The following is a 19,471-nucleotide window of genomic DNA, read 5'->3' as shown; positions in this document are numbered from 1 at the left end:
AGCTTCATAATCAGCAGAAACTTTTTCACCACAGATTTTCAGATATTTTACACAATGACACTTCTTAAATTTTGCAGTCAACCTTCTGAATATTCATATTCTCCTTCAATGTTCAGTTTTTTATGATATATTCTAGCTTGTTTCAATAAAACATTCAATGACATATCTTCCCTTCTTCGTTATTGAATCCATTCGATCACTGCACTGTCAAAAATCTTCGTTTTTTTGCTCCATGTAATGTTTTCTATTTTTCATTAGTTTGTGACCATCACTCTCTTTCTGTTTCTGTAAATCATACACAGTGTTAGTTCCAACACCATATTCTTCAGTGAGCCGCTGCACAGACACACCACGATCAAGTTTCTATAGTAACTCCACTTTCTCCATTATTGATAATGATGTTTCCTTTTCTTTTTCTCACTGTTATCCATTGGGGTCTCTGCAGTTCTTTTTGACATTTCCAGGGTAAATTCTATACTAAGTCCACAAGAAACAACACGAAGACAGCAAACAGCAAATGGACACCTTCTCTCTACAAGTGCTGAGCCACATCTGACTTGTTATGATGTGCTTCACCTTCCGCAAATAAACTCAGTTTTTGGTGCTTTTCAGATTTTAGATTTCCAGATAAAGGATTGTGTACCTGTGTGTATATATATATACATATATATATATATATATATATATATATATATATATATACACACAGATATATATATATATATATATATATATATATATATATATATATATATATATATATTATTTGAAAGCAGCAGAAATATAACAAAAGACTGTTACTCTGAGTTTCACATTCCTGTTCATCGGGAACGTGAAACTCCGAGTAACAGTCTTTTGTTATATTTCTGCTGCTTTTAAATAAAGCATATTACTCTACCTCTGGTATTTGAGTACTCTATTTTCCACCTTGTTGCACATTTTATGTGCTTACTCCGGTATATATATATATAGATATATATACGTGTGCATGTGTCTGTGTTTGCCCCACCGCTTGACAACCAGTGTTGGTTTGTTTATGTCCCCATAACTTAGCTGTTCAGCAAAAGGGACTAATAGATTCAGTACCAGGTCTAAAAGCAAAATAAGTATTGGGATCAATTCATTCAACTAAAATCTTCAAGGTGGCGCCCCAGCATGGCCACAGTCTAATAATTGAACCAAATAAAGAGAGAAGATCCCTGAAAGTCTTTCATTGTTGGCATATATTTAATTCTTGGTTGAATTCCTTGTCTTTGCAGTATTCGTCTCAGAGTTTTTAGACAAATTACAACAAAAGTTAGACAAGTAAGTGACAATCATTTTATTCAAAGGACACAAAAAGAGAAAAAAGGGACATCTGTCTTATAAACTGTCCCCACTTCAGATATGTTTCTAAGAACTCTCTCTCTTTCTCGTTCTAATGTGTGTGTGTATGTATCCATCTATGTATATATATGTGTGTGCATGTACACATGCACACACAAACATCTTTACCTCTGCATGTACTCACTACATATATATATATATATATATATATGCTTTATTAAAAAGCAGCAAAAATATCTCAAAAACTGTTACTCAGAGTTTCACATTCCCGTTTGTTGGACTATTTCGATTTAGAATGAAACAAAAATAAGGTTATATGTATACAATTACTTTGATTAGACACACATTTGTAATAGTTTTTCTGATACTTTTGCTGCTTTTTAATAAAGCTCATTACTCTACCTCCGGTATTCAAGTACTATTTTTTCCACCTTGTTTTGCATTTATGTGCTTACTCTGGTATATATATATATAGTTCAAAAAAACAATAACAAAAAAACAACAAAGTGAGGACGTGATATGTATAGTATTATTGGACGCTCAGGAAAGGAAAGAGAGAGTGTATGACGTTTCGGGCGTAGCCCTTCGTCGGAAAGATGGAAAGTTCGGAGAATGGAAGAACGGAGAAAGAGGAAAATGGTACCGATGCCCACGAGGTTATATTATGAAAAGACCGGAAGAGGAGGTGGTGGGGGAAAAGTTCTTTCTAAGATAGGAGAGTGAAAAAGGGAGATGAATCTGTGCGCGTGCGAAAGTCTGCGAGTGTGTGTGTGTGATAACAGAACGTGTGTGTGCGTATGTATGTGTGTGTGTGTGTGTGCATGGTTTGGTGGTTTATCTGTTAGTGGGTTTGTGTGTGTGTGTGTATGACGTAGTGGAAGAAATTAGTAGCAGGACTGGTTAGTGGACGCTATAGACAGTGTAGGTAGAAGGTCAACAGGTGGTTATTTGAGTGTGTGTGTGTTCATGTTTGTGTGGGGTTGTAGGTGTTAGGTACGTGTACGTGTGTGTGTGTATTTTGTATGTGCGCGTGTGTGTATGTGTATGTTTTCTGTGTGTGTTTGTGTGTATGTGCGTTGCTGTGTGCGTGCGTTTGCTATTGTATATGCGTGTGTTGCTTATGCCCATGTGTGTATGATTGTATGCGTGTCTGTGTGAGTGTGTAGTGTTGGTGAGAAGTGTGTGTGTATGTGGGTGTGTGTGTATATGTGTGGATGTGCGTGTGTGTGTGGGATTGTGAGTGTTAGGTACGGGTGTGTGTGTGTTTATGTGTGTCTGTATGTGTGTGCGTGTGTGTGTATATTTTTTGTGCGTGCATGTATGTGTATATTGTGTATGTTTTCGTGCGTGCGTGTGTGTTATGTATGTGAGTGAGTATTGTGTATGTGAGAGGTGTGTGTGTGCATGTGTGTATATGTGTATGTGTGTGTGGTTTTATGTATGTGAGGGGTGTGTATGTGTGTGCGTGCGTATGTGTGCCAGGTATGTGTGTTATTTTGTGTGTGCACTCCTGTGTGTATGTGTGTGCATGTGTATGCGGCTATGTAGGCGTGCGCGTATATATGGGTGTGTGTGTGTATATATGTGCGTTCGGCTATGTGTGTGTGAGGGCGCGTATGTATGTTTGTCATGTATGTGGGCGGTATATATGTAAGGTGTGTGGGTATGTGTGCGTGTAGGTAGTGGTGAGATAAAAAGTGGAAAAAAGTAAGTGTAATAACAAGAGAATAATGGATATAATGTAAAGGGGACGAGGGGGGGGGTGTTTAAAAAAAAAAAAAGTTATGTAAAGTGTTGCAGGGACGTAAAGGGGAGAGTCATAAGGAAGAGAAGGCTGCGTTGAGTCCGAAGGGGAAAGAAGAATTAAGGTTGAAAATGTAGCGTTGCTCCAAGTGGAGTCGCGAGGGAGTGGACCCATGGTGCAGGGCGAGGCCAAAAACGGAGATGTTAGAGGGAGAGTGGTTGGGCAGTTGGAAGTGACGGCCGACAGGGGAGTCCGAACCTAATATATATATAAGTAAATATAGGGATGATATTATTAAAATACCATCACAAGTGGCCAGCGAATTATCAGCCGTACAGGCAAATTGATAAAATATATACATACAATATTAGATATGTACATATATACACAAGGGCACTACATGAGCACCTACATCACTAAAAAATAAAAGTCAAAAATACTTCTGTACCACCGAATAATCACAAATCTACTGCAGATATGACATTTTTACCTGTCATATCTGTAGTAGATTTGTGACTATTCGGTGGTACAGAAATATTTTTGACTTCTATTTTTAGCGATGTAGGTGCTCATGGAGTGCCCTTGTGTATATATGTACATATCTAATATTGTATGTATATATTTTATTTATATATATTTAAGCCGCCTGACAGGGCTGCTTTTAAGCTAGCATATAGCTTTTAAGCAACTGACCCTGAATGGGAAGATCTGCAAACAGATCTCTGGCTTGTTTTGGAGAATTTGTTGCAATTGCTTCCTCCAGAGTCATATCCCAAGGATGATCAGATTCGTCACTAAAAGTCATGTAAAAAGAATCACCAAAAACAATCCCAGTAATGAAAACATGGGAATCCAGAATTCCAGGATTGCAGGACTGGATTCGACCTGGAATGTTTTAATTTACTCACAGAGTCAGCCTGATTCCAAAATGGTATGATATGTTTGACTACAGCTTCTAGGAGTAAAGTTGAAAAAGTGTGACATATTGATATTCACATTCATTATATTCATCATCATCATCATCATCATCATCGTTTAACGTCCGCTTTCCATGCTAGCATGGGTTGGACGACTTGACTGAGGACTGGTGAAACCGGATGGCAACACCAGGCTCCAATCTAAATTTGGCAAAGTTTCTACAGCTGGATGCCCTTCCTAACGCCAACCACTCAGAGAGTGTAGTAGGTGCTTTTACGTGTCACCTTCACGAAGGCCAGTCAGGCGATACTGGCAACGGCCACGCTTGAAATGGTGTCTTTTATGTGCCACCCGCACAAGCCAGTCCAGGGGCACTGGCGGAGGCCAGTCAGGCGGTACTGGCTGGGGGAAGCTGTATTTCAATTAAAGTGTATTTTATATATGTTTGTGTGTGTATATATATGTACATATATATGTGTGTATTAAAGAAAGCAAAAATGATAGTGTTCAGTAGTTGGTTCAGTATGCTGACCACAGGAATTTCTGTCCAAGAAAGTTGTACATCATCTCTCATATACCCTCCCTCTCTCTCTCTTATCATTACTCTCACTGCCACCATCAACACTACTACTTTTAATAAAACATCATCAACTCTCCCTAACCTTCTTTCTCTCTCTCTCTCTCTCTCCCTGTCTTTGACTCCACCCTCACCATCTCTATGCCTACTATTACTCTCACCCCAGCAGGAGGAAGTGTCACTGAATAATGAGAGAGGGTGGTGGTCAAGGTGTGTGACACACTGATGCACAGAAATTAGTTTTCACATTCACTTTATTAGATATATACACAAACAGTGGGGTGGGGGTACAAAAGTAGGGATACAGTTATGAAAAAAGAAAACATACAATACTCATTTATTTTTATCAAAAAAATTAAAAGTTACAATAAAAGTATTATTATAGTTATGATAAATGTATAATTATGATTAATGACACTGAAAATATCCCAAACGAGGCTAATTAAATGTTCCAATAATTTTAATGAATTAAGTATTATAACACTGAAGTTGTACTTACTGTATACCTAATTTTGCACCCCCTTGTGTGTGTGTGTGTGTACACACGCACACACGCACATGAACGTGCATATGTACATATTTTTAACATCCTGTTCTAAAAATTCCCAAGTGAAGTAGCATCATTGTGAACCACCCCTCTCCCCCCTGTGCACATTTGCCAAAATTTCCAACCCACACATTAAAAACAAACCTGTTACACAGAATACATTAGAGCTTAACAACAAAAGCACCATACACCATCCTATCTACCATCAACAAAACTTTCTCTCAGTAGGAGCACAAATTGGCTGTGGTTAAGAAACTTGCTTTCTAACAATATGATCTTTGGTTCAATCTCGCTGTGTGGCACCTGTGACCAGTGTATTTTATTATAGCCCCAGACCAACCAAAGCCCTGTAAGTGGCTTTGGCTGACAGAAACTGGAAAAACCCATCACTCATATATATATATATATATATATATATATATATCCTGCCAGCATGAAAGGCGGATGTTAAATGATGATGATGATGATGATATATATATATATATGTGTGTGTGTGTGTATATATATATATATATATATATATATATATATGTATGTATATAAACATACTGAATTACAAAAGAAACGTCATACTGTAAAAGATTATTTGTTTCACACACGATATTGAGATCATATGAATTTTATCACATTTCTAGGTAATTTGACCTCAGGAAGATGTCACTGACCTACAACACAACTCTCCTTTAAAAACACAAGGATTGCATGTAGGGTTCGAACTCACTCACTTTTGGTGAACATGGTAATGTTTGCGAACGCATCTTTATGAAAAGCATGATGCACGTACAAAACGTTGACTCATTGGGTATAAAAGGCCTCCAAATTTCCCAGCCTGTCATTCGTTTCCTGAATGCAGCAAGCATGCCAAGAGTGACATGAAATCAGAGGGAGCAAGCCATTGGGTGTCTCCATGCTGGTCAACGTTCATGGGTCATTGCTAATGACTTGAGCTGCAGTATTCAGAAGGTTGAGCGGCTGAGGGAACGATACAATGCTACAAGCAGCATGGATGATCGTCCGTGCAGTGGCTGACCGAGGGTTACAATAGCACGTCAAGATCACCACCTGCACTGACAGCACTTGCAGGACCGATTCCAGAGGGCAACGGAGTCAGCTTGGCAGACCATAGGGACTCATCATAGACCCATTTGTGCAGAGATAGTTCACTGCTGGCTGAGATCTGTCATGTTGACTTCTGGTTAGGAGCCCTGTCCTCACAGATCGTCATCAACGGGTATGTTTGCAGTGGGCTCAAAAACGTCAGAACTGGCGACATCAACAGTGGAGGACTGTAGTTTTCTCTGATGAAAGTCATTATTGCATTTCTGTGGCAATTGGCAGAGCCTGGATCTGGAGAAGAAGGGTTGAACGTCATGCCAATGGCTGTGTGGTGGAGAGAGACTCCTGAGGAGGATAGAGCATCATGGTATGGGGTGGGATTGCACTCAACCACAAACTTGGACTAGTGGTCTTCTGAAACATCAACCAAGGCTGGAGCAATGGAGTGACCGCTGCTGCTCGCTACATGAACCAAGTGTTGAGGCCTCACACTGTGTCATACTTTGCCCATCATTAGAAACACGTGTTCCAACACGATAACACCTGTGAGGTCCAGCTTTCAAAAGGTGCTTTTTACATGCCACAGGCATGGGTGCCAGTTACGTGCCACCAGCGTCAGCTATGACTATGATTTCACTTGGCCTGACGGGTCTTCTCAATTATGGCATATCACCAAAGGTCTCGATCACTAACCATTGCCTCCATTAGGCCCAAAGTTCAAAGATCATGATGAGACGAAGACTAATTTAAAAAAAAAAAATATTTATTACCTTAAAAATGTATTTAAATAGAACAAAATTCTCGTTTATATAACTCCTTCCATAAATATTCTGTCATTCTCTCACACTATGTGTGTGTGTAGTTGTTCCTTTACTCATTGCCTGTCACCAAGCCTAGTGTTTACATTCATCCTGCACCACCTGCACTAACCCTCTCTGTATCTCCACTTAACTCTCTCTCTCTCCTCCTCTCTCCTCTCTCTCCTCTCTCTCCTCTCTCTCCTCTCTCTCTCCTCCTCTCTCCTCTCTCTCTCCTATCTCTCTCTCCCCTCTCTCTCTCTCTCCTCTCTCTCTCCTCTCTCTCTCTCTCTCTCCTCTCTCTATACAATGTAAAGTGTGAGAAGGGAAATCAACAAACCAACCAATCAGCTAATATTATTATTATTATTACTATTATTATTATTATTATTATTCAACATTTGGTAGTTTCAGGCAGATTTCTACTGCCTCACCTACTACATCTCCATGTTGCTGGGGTGTGTACAGCATTGTGTGTGTGTGTGTGTGTGTTTGTGTTTTTTTTTGTTTTTTGTTTTTGTGGTTGGGAAAGTGACTTCTCCTCCTCCTGGTATCGTATTGCATCACTTCGTCTTGCTACGGGATCTCATTGCAGTCTTTTGTTGTATTAGTGTTTCTATCGTGCATTGTGTGTGTAATGCGAGATGTGTTCCTCTGTTGGGTAGTCGGCCTACTGGTGGTTGTTTATTTTATTGGATATTTATCATATAGAATGTGTCCTATGTTTGTGGATTTTGTTTGGGTTGTATTATTGGATTGATAGTGTCTTGCATAGGATGTGGGCTGTTCCTAGCAGGGCCATTTGTCAGATTAGTGTGTAGTGTTGTTATTATTATTATTATTATTATTATTATTATTATATAGAGAGAGAGAGCATTGCAATACCACTCCCTGCTCTGTTGTGTTGTTCTTGCATCAAAACATCCTTGTTATTGACACCATTAATTCTACTGCCGTCATCATCTTCATCATCACCACCGTCATCGCCACCACCACCATCATCACCACCACCATCATCACCATAATCGCCACCATCATCATCATTGTCGCCATCATCATTATTGTCATCATCATCACCGCCATCATCATCATCGCCATCATCATCATCATCATCATCATCATCATTGCCATCTGCTCTTCTCACCATATTCACCCCACCACTAATTCTGCTAAACTTCTCCAACGAAACAGTCTGCAGTGTCTCTATTGTGAAAAGACATTCCGTGATCGCCCAACCCTGAAGGAACACATGCGGAAGAAGCAGCACAAAAGGATCAAATCCAACAACACACTCTACGACAAATATTACATCATCAATTACTTGGTAAGTGTCACCTCCATCTTCCTTTCTTCCAAGAGAAACCTGTCAGGTGTAGGTCTCTTGTGAGCATCTGTGATATATGATAGGGACAGGCATGGCTGTGTGCTTAAGAAGGTCCCTTCCTAACCATGTGGTCTTGAGTTCCATCCCACTATACAGCAGTTTGAATAAGTGCCTTCTACTATACCCCTGGGTCAACTAATGTCTGTGCTGGTTCCACATATAAAGCACCAATTGGTGGGTGTTTGGAAGAGCATCTAACCATAGAAACTATACCGGAACACAATTCGAACCCAAGATGGCTCTCTGGTTTGCCAGCTCCTGTCAAATTGTCCAGCCCCTGCCATCCCATGGAGAACATGTCAAAGGATGATGATGAGAAACTGTGTGGAAGCCCATCACATATGATGAGGCTTGTTTCAGTTTCCATCTACCAAATCCACACACAAGGCTTTTGTTGGCCTAGGGCTGTAATAGAAGATGCTTGCTTAACATGCTCTGCAGTGGGGCTCAACCCAGAACCATGGTCACTTCCCAGGCCAATGGCAGTGCCACCTGACTGACACCCGTGCTGATGGCGCGTAAAAATCACCATTCGATTGTGGTTGATGCCAGTGCTGGTGGCATGTAAAAAGTACCCACTACACTCTTGGAGTGGTTGGCATTAGGAAGGGCATCTAGCTGTAGAAACCTTGCCAGACCAGATTGGAGCCTGGTTCATCGTCCTGGCTTGCCAGTCCTTAGTCAAGCCATCCAACCCATGCCAGCATGGAAAGCGGATGTTAAACAATAATGATATATATATATATATGATGGTTGTCAACTTCTTATGCGGAGTGTGACCACCTCTTGTACTTACACATTAGATCGATCATGGTGTCTGATGTGGCTTTTTAAACCAGACAATGTATTGAAAAGACACATAGATTGCATATCTGATTTGGACCACCAAGAGCTGCAGTTAAGTTCTGATCTTTGTGGACCTTAAAACATCTTTTGGAGCCTCCGTTAGATTTGCAGACTTTATGGTGCGTGCACGCACGCACACACACAGGTGGCTTCTTTCAGTTTTCGCCTACCAAATCCACTCACATGGTTTTAGTTGGCCTGGGGCTATAGTAGAAAATACTTGCCTGAGGTGGCATGCAGTGGGACTGAACCAGGAACTCTAGTGGAAAAACAAGCTTCTCAATCTCATAGCTATGTCTGTACCTATACATATATATATATATGTGTGTGTGTGTGTGTGTGTGTTTGTGTCACCCTAATTGTTTGACAACCAATGCTGGTTTGTTTACATCCCCATAATGTAACAGTTTGGTAAAAAAAAAAAATGACTGGTAGAAAAAGGAGAAGAGCTTCAAAGTAGCACCACAGTCAATTTGTTATTGTAAACCCTTCAAGGTGCTGCTCCAGCATGGCCATAGTCCACTGATTAAACTAAGTAAAAAGAATGAGGCAGTGATTTTGTGTTTCGTGATGGGCTTCACTTTTAGTTATTCATAATGTCTTTGACAACATTGCCTGACCATGTAGCATCATGTCCGTTGAAATCCACCACCTGTAGAGGGCTCAACTCTGTTCGCCATGGTAAGTTCTTCTTTTCAGTTATTCACTACTTTCAGTTGTTTCACCTCCTCCAAGAATTATGTCACTGGAAATCCAACATATTTTTCATTAATAGAATATATGTATAAGCATAGTTGTGTAAGTAGCTTGCTTCCCAGCCAAATGGTTTTGGGTTCAGTCCCACTGTGTGGCACCTTGGTCAAGTGTCTTCTACTATAGCAGCCTTCAGGCTGACCAAAGCCTTGTGAGAGGATTTGAAAGAAGCCCATTGTGTGTGTTACTGTTTCCTTGCCTTGACTTCATGTGGTCTTTGCAAATAAGTGTCACCAGCATGCAATTGATGTCTTTGTTTGCAATCTTCCAGGAAAACATGTCCGGCCATGAGGCAATATTGACTCGCTGGGAAACAGGTGAGGGTTGGTGACAAGAAGGGTATCCACCTCAACAAATTCCATCTAACCCTTGCAAGCATGGGAAAGGAGGCATTAAAAAGATGATGATGATGATGATAGTTATGTTCCTAACAATGCGAACAGTAACTATCAGGAATCCTTATAAATTCCTGCTTAAACTCTGTTCTCATCATCATTATTTAACATCCATTTTCCATGCTGGCATGGGTTGGACTCTTAGACAGGAGCTGGAAAGCTGGAGAGCTGCACCAGGTTCCACTGTCCATTATGGCCTGCTTTCTACAGCTGGATGCCCCTCTTAACACCAACCACTTTACAGTGTGTACTGAGTGCATTTTACATGGCACCAGCACCGTTCCAATTTGTTGTATTCTTTGCTCTTTAATGAAACGAACTCTTTTATATCTTTGTGTAGGAAATTGGTAAGAACTGGGAAAATTTTGAATCCAGCGAGGAATTCTCTACAGACTTTGACTGTGAAGAGTAAGTAACTGTTTTAGAATTTTGATGCCTTTATTGCAGATATGGATGACATTGGAACCTGGCACAGCCCTACAGCTTTTCAGTTCCCTGTCAAATTGTCCAGCCTTTGCCAGCATGGAAAGCAGTCTTTAAATGATGATGATGATGATGATGATGGCAGTTAAGAAGCTTGCTTCTCAACCACATGGGTCAGTGTGACTGTGTAGTTCCTTGGGCATGTCTCTTCTGCTATAGTTCTGGCTCAGACAAAGTCTCTCTCAGTGAATTTGCTGCTCAATGGATACTGGAAGAATGTTTCGGCTGATATACCCTCCAGCCTTCATCAGGGCATGTGGCGTAGTGGTTAAGAGCACGGGCTACTAACCCCAAGATTACAAGTTTGATTCCAGGTATTGACCTGAATAATAATAATAATAATAATAATAATAACAACAACATTGAAAAATACCTTAGGAATGAGAACCCCAGGACACCTAATGAAGACTGGAGGGTATATCAGCCAAAACTTGTTAACAACAAACAAGATGAGGACAAATATCCGTCAAGTGTGAATAATGTACATAATTCCTCATCTCTTAAATATAGAACTGAAAAAAAAAACTGTTTGGGTTTTCAATTTATCTTTTATCTTTTTCAGTCATTTGACTGTGGTCATGCTGGGGCAATGCATTCACAAATTTTTAGTCTAACGAATCAACCCCCATACTTAATTTTTTTAAGCCTGGTACTTATTCTATCAGTCTCTTTTGCTGATCTGCTAAGTAATGAGAATGTAACCACAACACCACCAGTTGTCAAGTGGTGGTGGAAGACACACACACACGCATGTGCGCGCGCGATGAGCTTCTTTCAGTTTCCATCTGCCAAATCCACTCAGAGGGCTTGCTTTGATCAACCCAAGTCTCTAGCAGAAGACACTTGCCCATGGTGCTACACAGTGGGACTGAACTCGGAGCCATGTTATTAGGAAACAAACTTCTTACCACACAGCCATGCCTGCACTTGTGGAGAAAATCCAGGAACCACCAGTGAAATGTCCAGATATTTGTACATATCCGATGTGATATTAGTCATGACATTGTTAAGTAGTTTTTGTGATGTTCATTTTAGTTTCTAGGCCCCACCACTACCACCACCACCACCACCACCACCAATCAAACCATTTGATCTTTGGTTTCTGTATTTCCTCTACGAATAAATAAATAAACACACTCTTCTCAGAACACTTGACTAATTTGGTTCAAGTGTTTGTCCAGGATAGAGATTGTGTTCCCTGGCTGGAATGACCAGGCTGTGGTGGTGGTGGTGGTTGTAGTAGTAATAGTATCAGTTAACAGTGAAGGCGGTGGTGAGCGGCTGTTGTTCTAATAATATTAGGAGTGGTAGTGGTGGTAGTAGTGCTGGTGATGGTGGTAGTTGTATAGTATATGTATGTATATGTGTTTATGTATGTCATGTTTGTATACATGAATATACATCATAGGTGCAGGTGTGGCTGTGTGGTAAGAAGTCTGCTTCCCAGCCACATAGGTCTGGGTTCAGTCTCACTGTGTGGCACCTTTGACAAGTTTCTTCTACTACTATAGCCTCAGCCCAGACAAAGCCTTGTGAGTGGATTTCGTAGACAGAAACAGAGAGAAGCCTGTTGTCTGCCATCCATTCCTGTGTTACTAGAGCCATGTGTAATACTGCAGAATCTTACTGAAGCATATATGGCCTTCCATTGCATACACTGTCTATCCAACAATTATTTCCAGGACCTCAATGTAGGCAGCAGAGTTAACTCTAAGGTCTTGTGAAAAGAAGTAAGGAGGCATCACATGTCTTTCATTGCTGACAACCCTTAAAACCATGACCCAATATATATGTGTGTATGTATATATATATATATATATATATATATATATATATATATATATATACACATACATACACATATATACATATACATATATATACAGACAACACACACACACAAACACATATATATGTATACATATATATCTATGTGTATATGTCTGTTCCCCCACCACAACTTGACAGCCAGTGTTGGTATGTTTAGATCCTTGTAACTTAGCAGATTGGCTGATAGAATAAGTACCAGGCTTTAAAAAATTAAGTCCTGGGGTTGATTCATTCAAATAAAAACTGCTCAAGGTGGTGCCCCAGCATGGCCACAGTCCAACGACTAAAAAAGAAGATAAAAGTACATCTTAGTGTGTGTGTGAATTAGGGTCCCCTCCCACTCTCTGTTCTGTAGCTTAATAGGGGAACACATCACTGGGTACACGGTGAGGGCATGGGAGGAGAGCCTTTAGTCCTGCTGCCACAGACAACTTGTCTGGTGCTGGTAGACTACAGTCCACTCCTCACTCAGTCCATGCTGTAAAAACTTGACCTCCACAACAACAAAGATGGCCAGTTTCTGTTGATGTGTGTGTGTGTAAGATGATGAAGGATCATAAAGCTAGTCTCAGCACTGCGTGCAGGGAAAAGTGGATGTAAAACTATGATGATGATGATGGTGGTGGTGGTGGTGGTGATTGTGTGTGTGTCTCTGGATACGTGAGAAAACTAAGCAATATTCGTTTATTGTTTCCACTTTTGTGAAGCAATGAATAAAATGTTGCTCACTTTGCATCTTGAGAGTCACTTAGCAATGGACGACCAAATGAAACCGTTTTTTTCCCACAAAAATCTCTGTTTGATACCAATTGCAAGAAATGAGATGACCGACTGACATAACATGGTGTGATAATGTTCTACGGAAAACTACTTGACATTTGCAACAGAGTTGAAGCAATAACCATGCATAGACACACGCACCTCTCTGAATCTCACATTCCTCCAAATAATTTCACTAGTATTTTTCAGATATTAGTACATGGTTTCAAGCTCAGTGCCACTGCATGGCACCTTTCACAAGTGCCTTATACTGTAGCTTCAGGCTGACCAAAGCCTTGGGAGTGGATTTGGTCAATGGAAACTGAAAGAAGCCCACCGTGTGTGTGTTTGTGTCTCTTTTTCGTGATATCAAATGACAGCTGTAAGCAACTGTCACTGTCATACAAGCAGTGTCCTTCATTTCCAATCTTCTGGCCATGGGGGGAGATATTGCCTTGCTTGGAAAAAGATGAGGCTTGGCGACAGGAAGAGCATCCAACCATAAAAAATCTATAGTAGAAAGGATTATTATTATTATTATTATTAAAGTGGCAAACTGGCAGAGTCATTAGCACAACAGGTTAAGATGCTTAGTGACATTTCGTCCATCTTTATGATCTGAGTTCAACTTCTGCCAAGGTCAACTTTGCCTTTCATTCTTTCGGGGTTAAAAAATTAAGTACCAGCTGAGTACTGGGATCAATGTAACCAACTTACCCCCTCCTCCAAATTTGCTGGCCTTGTGCTGAAATTTGAAATTATTTATTAACATCATTATGTGATGAAAACTTACAGCTTATTTTGCTGGGTATGATGGAAAGTGTCAGCTGTCTGCAACCAGCAGACAAAAGTGATAACGGTTTACTGGTCATGCTTCAAGAACCCTGCGAGGAATTCTTGCACTTCCAAACAATATTGATTTTTGTAGGTTTTCTATCTTCACACTTGCACCAATTTTTCTCAGCCATGTTGGTAATTGAGTACTGATAATTCCAAGTACACCAATTACTATTGGTATCACGTCTTCTCTCCTCATTGACCACAACCTTCGCATTCCCCACTTCAAATCGTCATAGTTGTTCAGTTTTTCTTCTTTCACATTGATCCTGTTGTCACTGGGAAATGCTGTCGATTATCATACATGTTCTTTTTTTTTTATTCACCACAACAATGTCCAGTTTCCTTTGTCTGATCAGGTAATTGCACCGAATCCTTAAATCCCACAAGATTTTGCAATTTTCATTCTCAGTGACTCCTTCTGGAGTTTTCTCATACCACATTATCGCTCTTTGTAGGCCATGATTTCCACAGAGTTCCCAATGGTTCATTCTTGCCACATTGTAATGTTGTCTTTTGTATTCACATTGTTCCAATTTTAGACATTTGCTAACGATGTGCCATACCGTTTCATCCCTCCCGCCACACATTCTGCACTTCACATAGTTAGTCCTTAATGCTTGTTCTTGAGCTGCGCTATTTATTTTTTTAAAATCATTATTATTCTAGAAACTGGGATGGCTGGCATGATGAGAGTGGTTCCACTGCAGTCTGTTTGTTCTGTGATTTCTCTTCAGCTGATGCAGATATTTTACTTCAACATATGAAAGTAAGTGCTCTCTTTTTATTTATTAACATCATTTCTTCACCTTTTTTTTTTTTTGTGTGGTTCTTGTGTTCAGTCAATAGAATGTCATACTGTCAGCCAAAAGTTATTGAGTCCTTTATCACACCATAACCCATCTATATTCTTCACTCTCTCATATATTTACTTCAATATAATAAGGAATAACTCCTTTAGTTTTCTTTCTTCCTTTTGGGTTTTTTTTTTTTTTCTGAAATGTTCATCATCATCATCATCATCATCACTCTGCACACTCTGTAAAGAATATCCAGATATAGGAACTATGCCAAAGCTGACAGAAGAGCGTGGCATAGTTCTCTGGCTTTACCAGTTCTTGTCAAACTGTCCAACCCATGCAAGATGAACATTCAGTGATGATGATGATGATGGTGCGACTGTGATTAAGGGGAAAGGATTAATGCCAACCAGTTTTCACGGTGAACTGGGTGCTTTTTATTTTCTTTGAGGCCCCAGCACTAGTGTGGTTGCCATATTAGGCTAAGATCCCTCGCAGCTGAGTAATGCTACAGCAGAGGAGGGGCAGTTTTATGCTATGGGTTGAAGGGCTAACATGTGAGAAAAGGGGCCAAACTGAACAGGTTTCTTACTGTAGAGGATTTACACAGCTACTCAACACTTGGGGCGACCAAGAGGAGTAGATGTGATACCTCATCATCGTCTAATATCCGTTTTCCATACCGGCATGGTTTGGATAGAGCTGGCAGGGCCAGGAGTCACACTAGGTTCCATTGTCTGTTTTGGCTTGGGGTTTCTACAGCTGAATGCCCTTCCTAATATGCCAAACACTTTACAGAATGTACTGGGTGTTTTTCAGGTGGAAGAAGCCCATCATACGCGTGTGTCTGTCTGTTCCCCCACCTACAGTCGCTTGACAACTGATATCGGTGTTTTTACCTCCCTGTAACTTAACAGTTCAGCAATAGAGACTGATAGAATAAGTACTAGGCTTACAAAGAATAAGTACTGGGGTCAATTTGTTCGACTAAAGGCAGTGCTTTAGCATGGCCACAGTCAAATGACCGAAACAAGTAAAAGAAAAAAAAAAAGAAATTCCTTCATGTTGTTTGTTTTGTGGGTTTTTTTTTCTTTTTAATCAAATCATTTTGTTTTCTATTCCAAAGAGTGAATTTGTCTTTTCTTGTAGGACAGCCATGGTTTAGACTTGAATTTGTTAAAGAAAGAACATAATTTAGATTTTTATCAACAAGTTAAATTAATCAACTACATCCGACGACAGGTAAGCATTGGTTTATTATACTTCATTCAAGAGAGATGATCTTTTTAGGAAAATAATAGTTCCAACAGCTTCAGTTTAGTTATGAGCAGGACTGTGGAGTCAGAGTCGAAAACAATTAATGGGTAGCTGGAGTCAGAGGCAAGAAAATAGACCACAATCACTTAATTACATAGAGGAGTTGAAGTCAGAGGTGTCAATAGTAGAGGAGTCGGAGTCAGAGTTTTTTGTTTCGATGACTCCACAGCCCTGATTATGAGAATAATGACCATTTAATTGAGGTATGTCTGCTCTCTCTGTAGAAGAGAATATGCTTGAAGCAGAAAAGACTTTCCTTCTATTTTTCTTGAGTGCAAACTTTATACACCATTTTTTCCTTTTTTTTACTTCATCATCATCGTCCACTTTCCATGCTAGCATGGGTTGGACGATTTGACTGAGGACTGGTGAACCAGATGGCTACACCAGGTTCCAATCTGATTTGGCAGAGTTTCTACAGCTGGATGCTCTTCCTAACGCCAACCACTCCGAGAGTGTAGTGGGTGCTTTTACGTGCCACCGGCACGAAGGCCAGTCTGGCGGTACTAGCAATGGCTATGCTCAAAATGGTGTATTTTACGTGCCACCTGCACAAAAGCCAGTCCAGTGGCACTGGCAACGATCTCGCTCGAAAGTCCTTACACATGCCACGGGCACAAGTGCCAGAAAGTCAACGCTGGGCACAGGTGCCATCACGATTTCGCTTTCGCTTGCCCCAACAGGTCTTTGCAAGCCGAGTTTCGTCTCTTTGTTTTATATTCAATTTTTGCACCATACATACATATACAAGGTCTGATCAAAAAGACAAGTGTTGCTATGGTAACAAAGCTAAAGTATGCAGAGTGAAGCCACTTGGCACAGAAAGACCTTGAACTCTGTCAGGCATGCACACTAAGTTGTAATGTTCTCGCTCCTGTTTATAGCAGTTCTGCAAAGTAAAGTGTGTCGAGCGTGATCGTCTCACCATGCCACAGAAGTTCCATCAGTGACCACAGCAGAGAAGGTGTGTGTGTGTGTGCATTGAAAGAGACAGGGCTTGAAGGTTATTATGGCCAAGAATCTTTTCAAAATCCCACTAGATCCCACTAGAAAGAAATTTCAAGACATCAAGGAAATCCAAACAAAAGTGTTCCAGGAATGCTTCCATCAATGGATATAAAGAAGGGGACAACTTCGAAGGAGATCAAATGCCAGATTGATATGGGTTTTAATTTTCTTTTTATGGCACCAGTCTTCCAAATACTTTTTTGATCAGACCTTGTATACAGAATGTTAAAATAACATTGCCTCTTACAGGGACAGCTGTGGTTCTGTGGTAAGTTTGTTTCCCAACCTCATTGTGTGATCCTCTGGGCCAAAGCTTTTTCAGTGGATTTGCTAAACGGAAACTGAAAGAAGCCAGTTTTTTTTTTTTCTGTGTGTTTGTTTTACTATCTCTTTGTCTTGACAGCATATGATGGTTGTAAACGAGTGTCACTGCCAAGCATGTGGTGTCCTTTGTTTCCAATCTTCTGTGAAAAGATGTCCAGCCACAAGAAAATCTTATACCCTTACCTGGTGACAGGTGAGGATTGGCAACAGGAAGGTCATATGGCTGTCGAAAACCTGCTTTAATTAAATTCCATCGAATCCATGTAAGCATGGGGGGAGGGGGGAGTAGACATTAAAACAAAGATGTTGTTTAATGAATAAAATATAAGGTATTAAAAAGAAATGATACAAACTGTAGACAAAATTGCAGGCCTTGTCAGAATTAGAAAGTGCATCATAGATACTAAGGGAAACCTCAGGGGAGTTAAGATAAAAAAGTGTTAAAGATTTGGTTGCTATTTCTAGTGTTTTGAGAAGCTTACAGATCAGAGGTTCTCAATAGGGATCCAGATAAGATTTTGTTGTTAAAAATTTGTGTGCAATCATCATCATCGTTTAACGTCCGCTTTCCATGCTAGCATGGGTTGGACGATTTGACTGAGGACTGGTGAACCAGATGGCTGCACCAGGCTCCAATCTGATCTGGCAGAGTTTCTACAGCTGGATGCCTTTCCTAACGCCAACCACTCCGAGAGTGTAGTGGGTGCTTTTACATGCCACCAGCACAAAGGCCAGTCCGGTGGTACTGGCAACGGCCACGCTCAAAATGGTGTGTTTTACATACCACCTGCATAGGAGCCAGTCCAGTGGCACTGGCAACGATCTCACTCGAATGTCTTTACACGTGCCAGGAAGGCGACGCTGGGCACAGGTGCCATCACAACTTCGCTTTCGCTTGCCCCAACAGGTCTTCGCAAGCCAAGTTTCATGTCCAATGAAGGAAACTTCCACAATACACAAAATGTTAATTGTTTATATATTTCCTAATAATATTTAATTCTAAAAATATAATAGGATTTTTTTAAACCTTAAATAACTATGAGGTTTCACCAGAATGAGTATCAATGGGTTCCATAGGTGAAAAATGGTTGAGGACCATAGAGGTTCCTTTTGTTATTGGTATTTTCAAAATAATTCTGTAGAATTAATTTTTCTTGTTGTTGCCAGGTCCATTTGCTCAAGTGCATCAGTTGTGATAAACAGTTTGAAAGTAAAGATGCATTAATGCTACACATACATTCAAGTGGACACAGCCAACAAATACCCAGGTCCAACATGTGGATGCAACCACAGTGAGTAGAAAAGACACCAAAAACCTCTACATTTCTCATAAAACTTAATTAAATTCATTCACTGTATTTGATGGCATCAAAGACACACAGACATACAAGATACATCCCTGATTTCGGCCAAACAGTTTTGTGATTGAATTAACTCATTTGGTATTTCAACCAGCCATATCCAACCCCAATATTGTATCTGTTTTAGGTTCAAACTGGCCAGATCCAGCCTTTCATACCTATCCTGGGATGTTGTTCTAAAAATAAACAATCACATCATCGAAATCTTTAATGTTTAATTAATTGAAAACAAATTGAATAAATAGGTATTGCATTTGAGAGAATAATTTGAATGCTAAAGGTTTAAAGCATGTAATGTTGGCCCAACTTTGCAACAGAGAACATCAGGAGATATTTTGGAGCCATTATTTTTGTACAAATATAAAAAAAAAATGCCATCAAATTAGTGTATGAAATTAAATTTTCCTTT

At 40.1% G+C, this 19,471-nt stretch overlaps 1 protein-coding gene across 5 annotated transcripts in view; it reads left to right on the top strand.

The window, feature by feature from the left end:
* The window catches only part of LOC106870444 (zinc finger protein 277), a 36,260-nt gene that overhangs the window by 14,538 nt on the left and 2,251 nt on the right, over positions 1 to 19,471 (top strand). For all 5 annotated transcript variants that reach the window (XM_089354405.1, XM_014916536.3, XM_014916537.3 and 2 more), the window contains exons 7-12: positions 1,260 to 1,305; positions 8,157 to 8,289; positions 10,684 to 10,751; positions 14,922 to 15,021; positions 16,202 to 16,294; positions 18,869 to 18,993. In XM_089354405.1, the coding sequence (XP_089210531.1) occupies positions 1,260 to 1,305; positions 8,157 to 8,289; positions 10,684 to 10,751; positions 14,922 to 15,021; positions 16,202 to 16,294; positions 18,869 to 18,993 (565 nt within the window). The remainder of the gene's footprint in view (positions 1 to 1,259; positions 1,306 to 8,156; positions 8,290 to 10,683; positions 10,752 to 14,921; positions 15,022 to 16,201; positions 16,295 to 18,868; positions 18,994 to 19,471) is intronic.

Source organism: Octopus bimaculoides, chromosome 6 (genome assembly GCF_046866305.1).
Source record: "Octopus bimaculoides isolate indiv1 chromosome 6, ASM4686630v1, whole genome shotgun sequence".
In the NCBI taxonomy this organism is placed as follows: domain Eukaryota; kingdom Metazoa; phylum Mollusca; class Cephalopoda; order Octopoda; family Octopodidae; genus Octopus; species Octopus bimaculoides.
The sequence above is the reverse complement of the archived record's forward strand: the minus strand, read 5'-3'. Positions and strand labels throughout refer to the sequence as shown.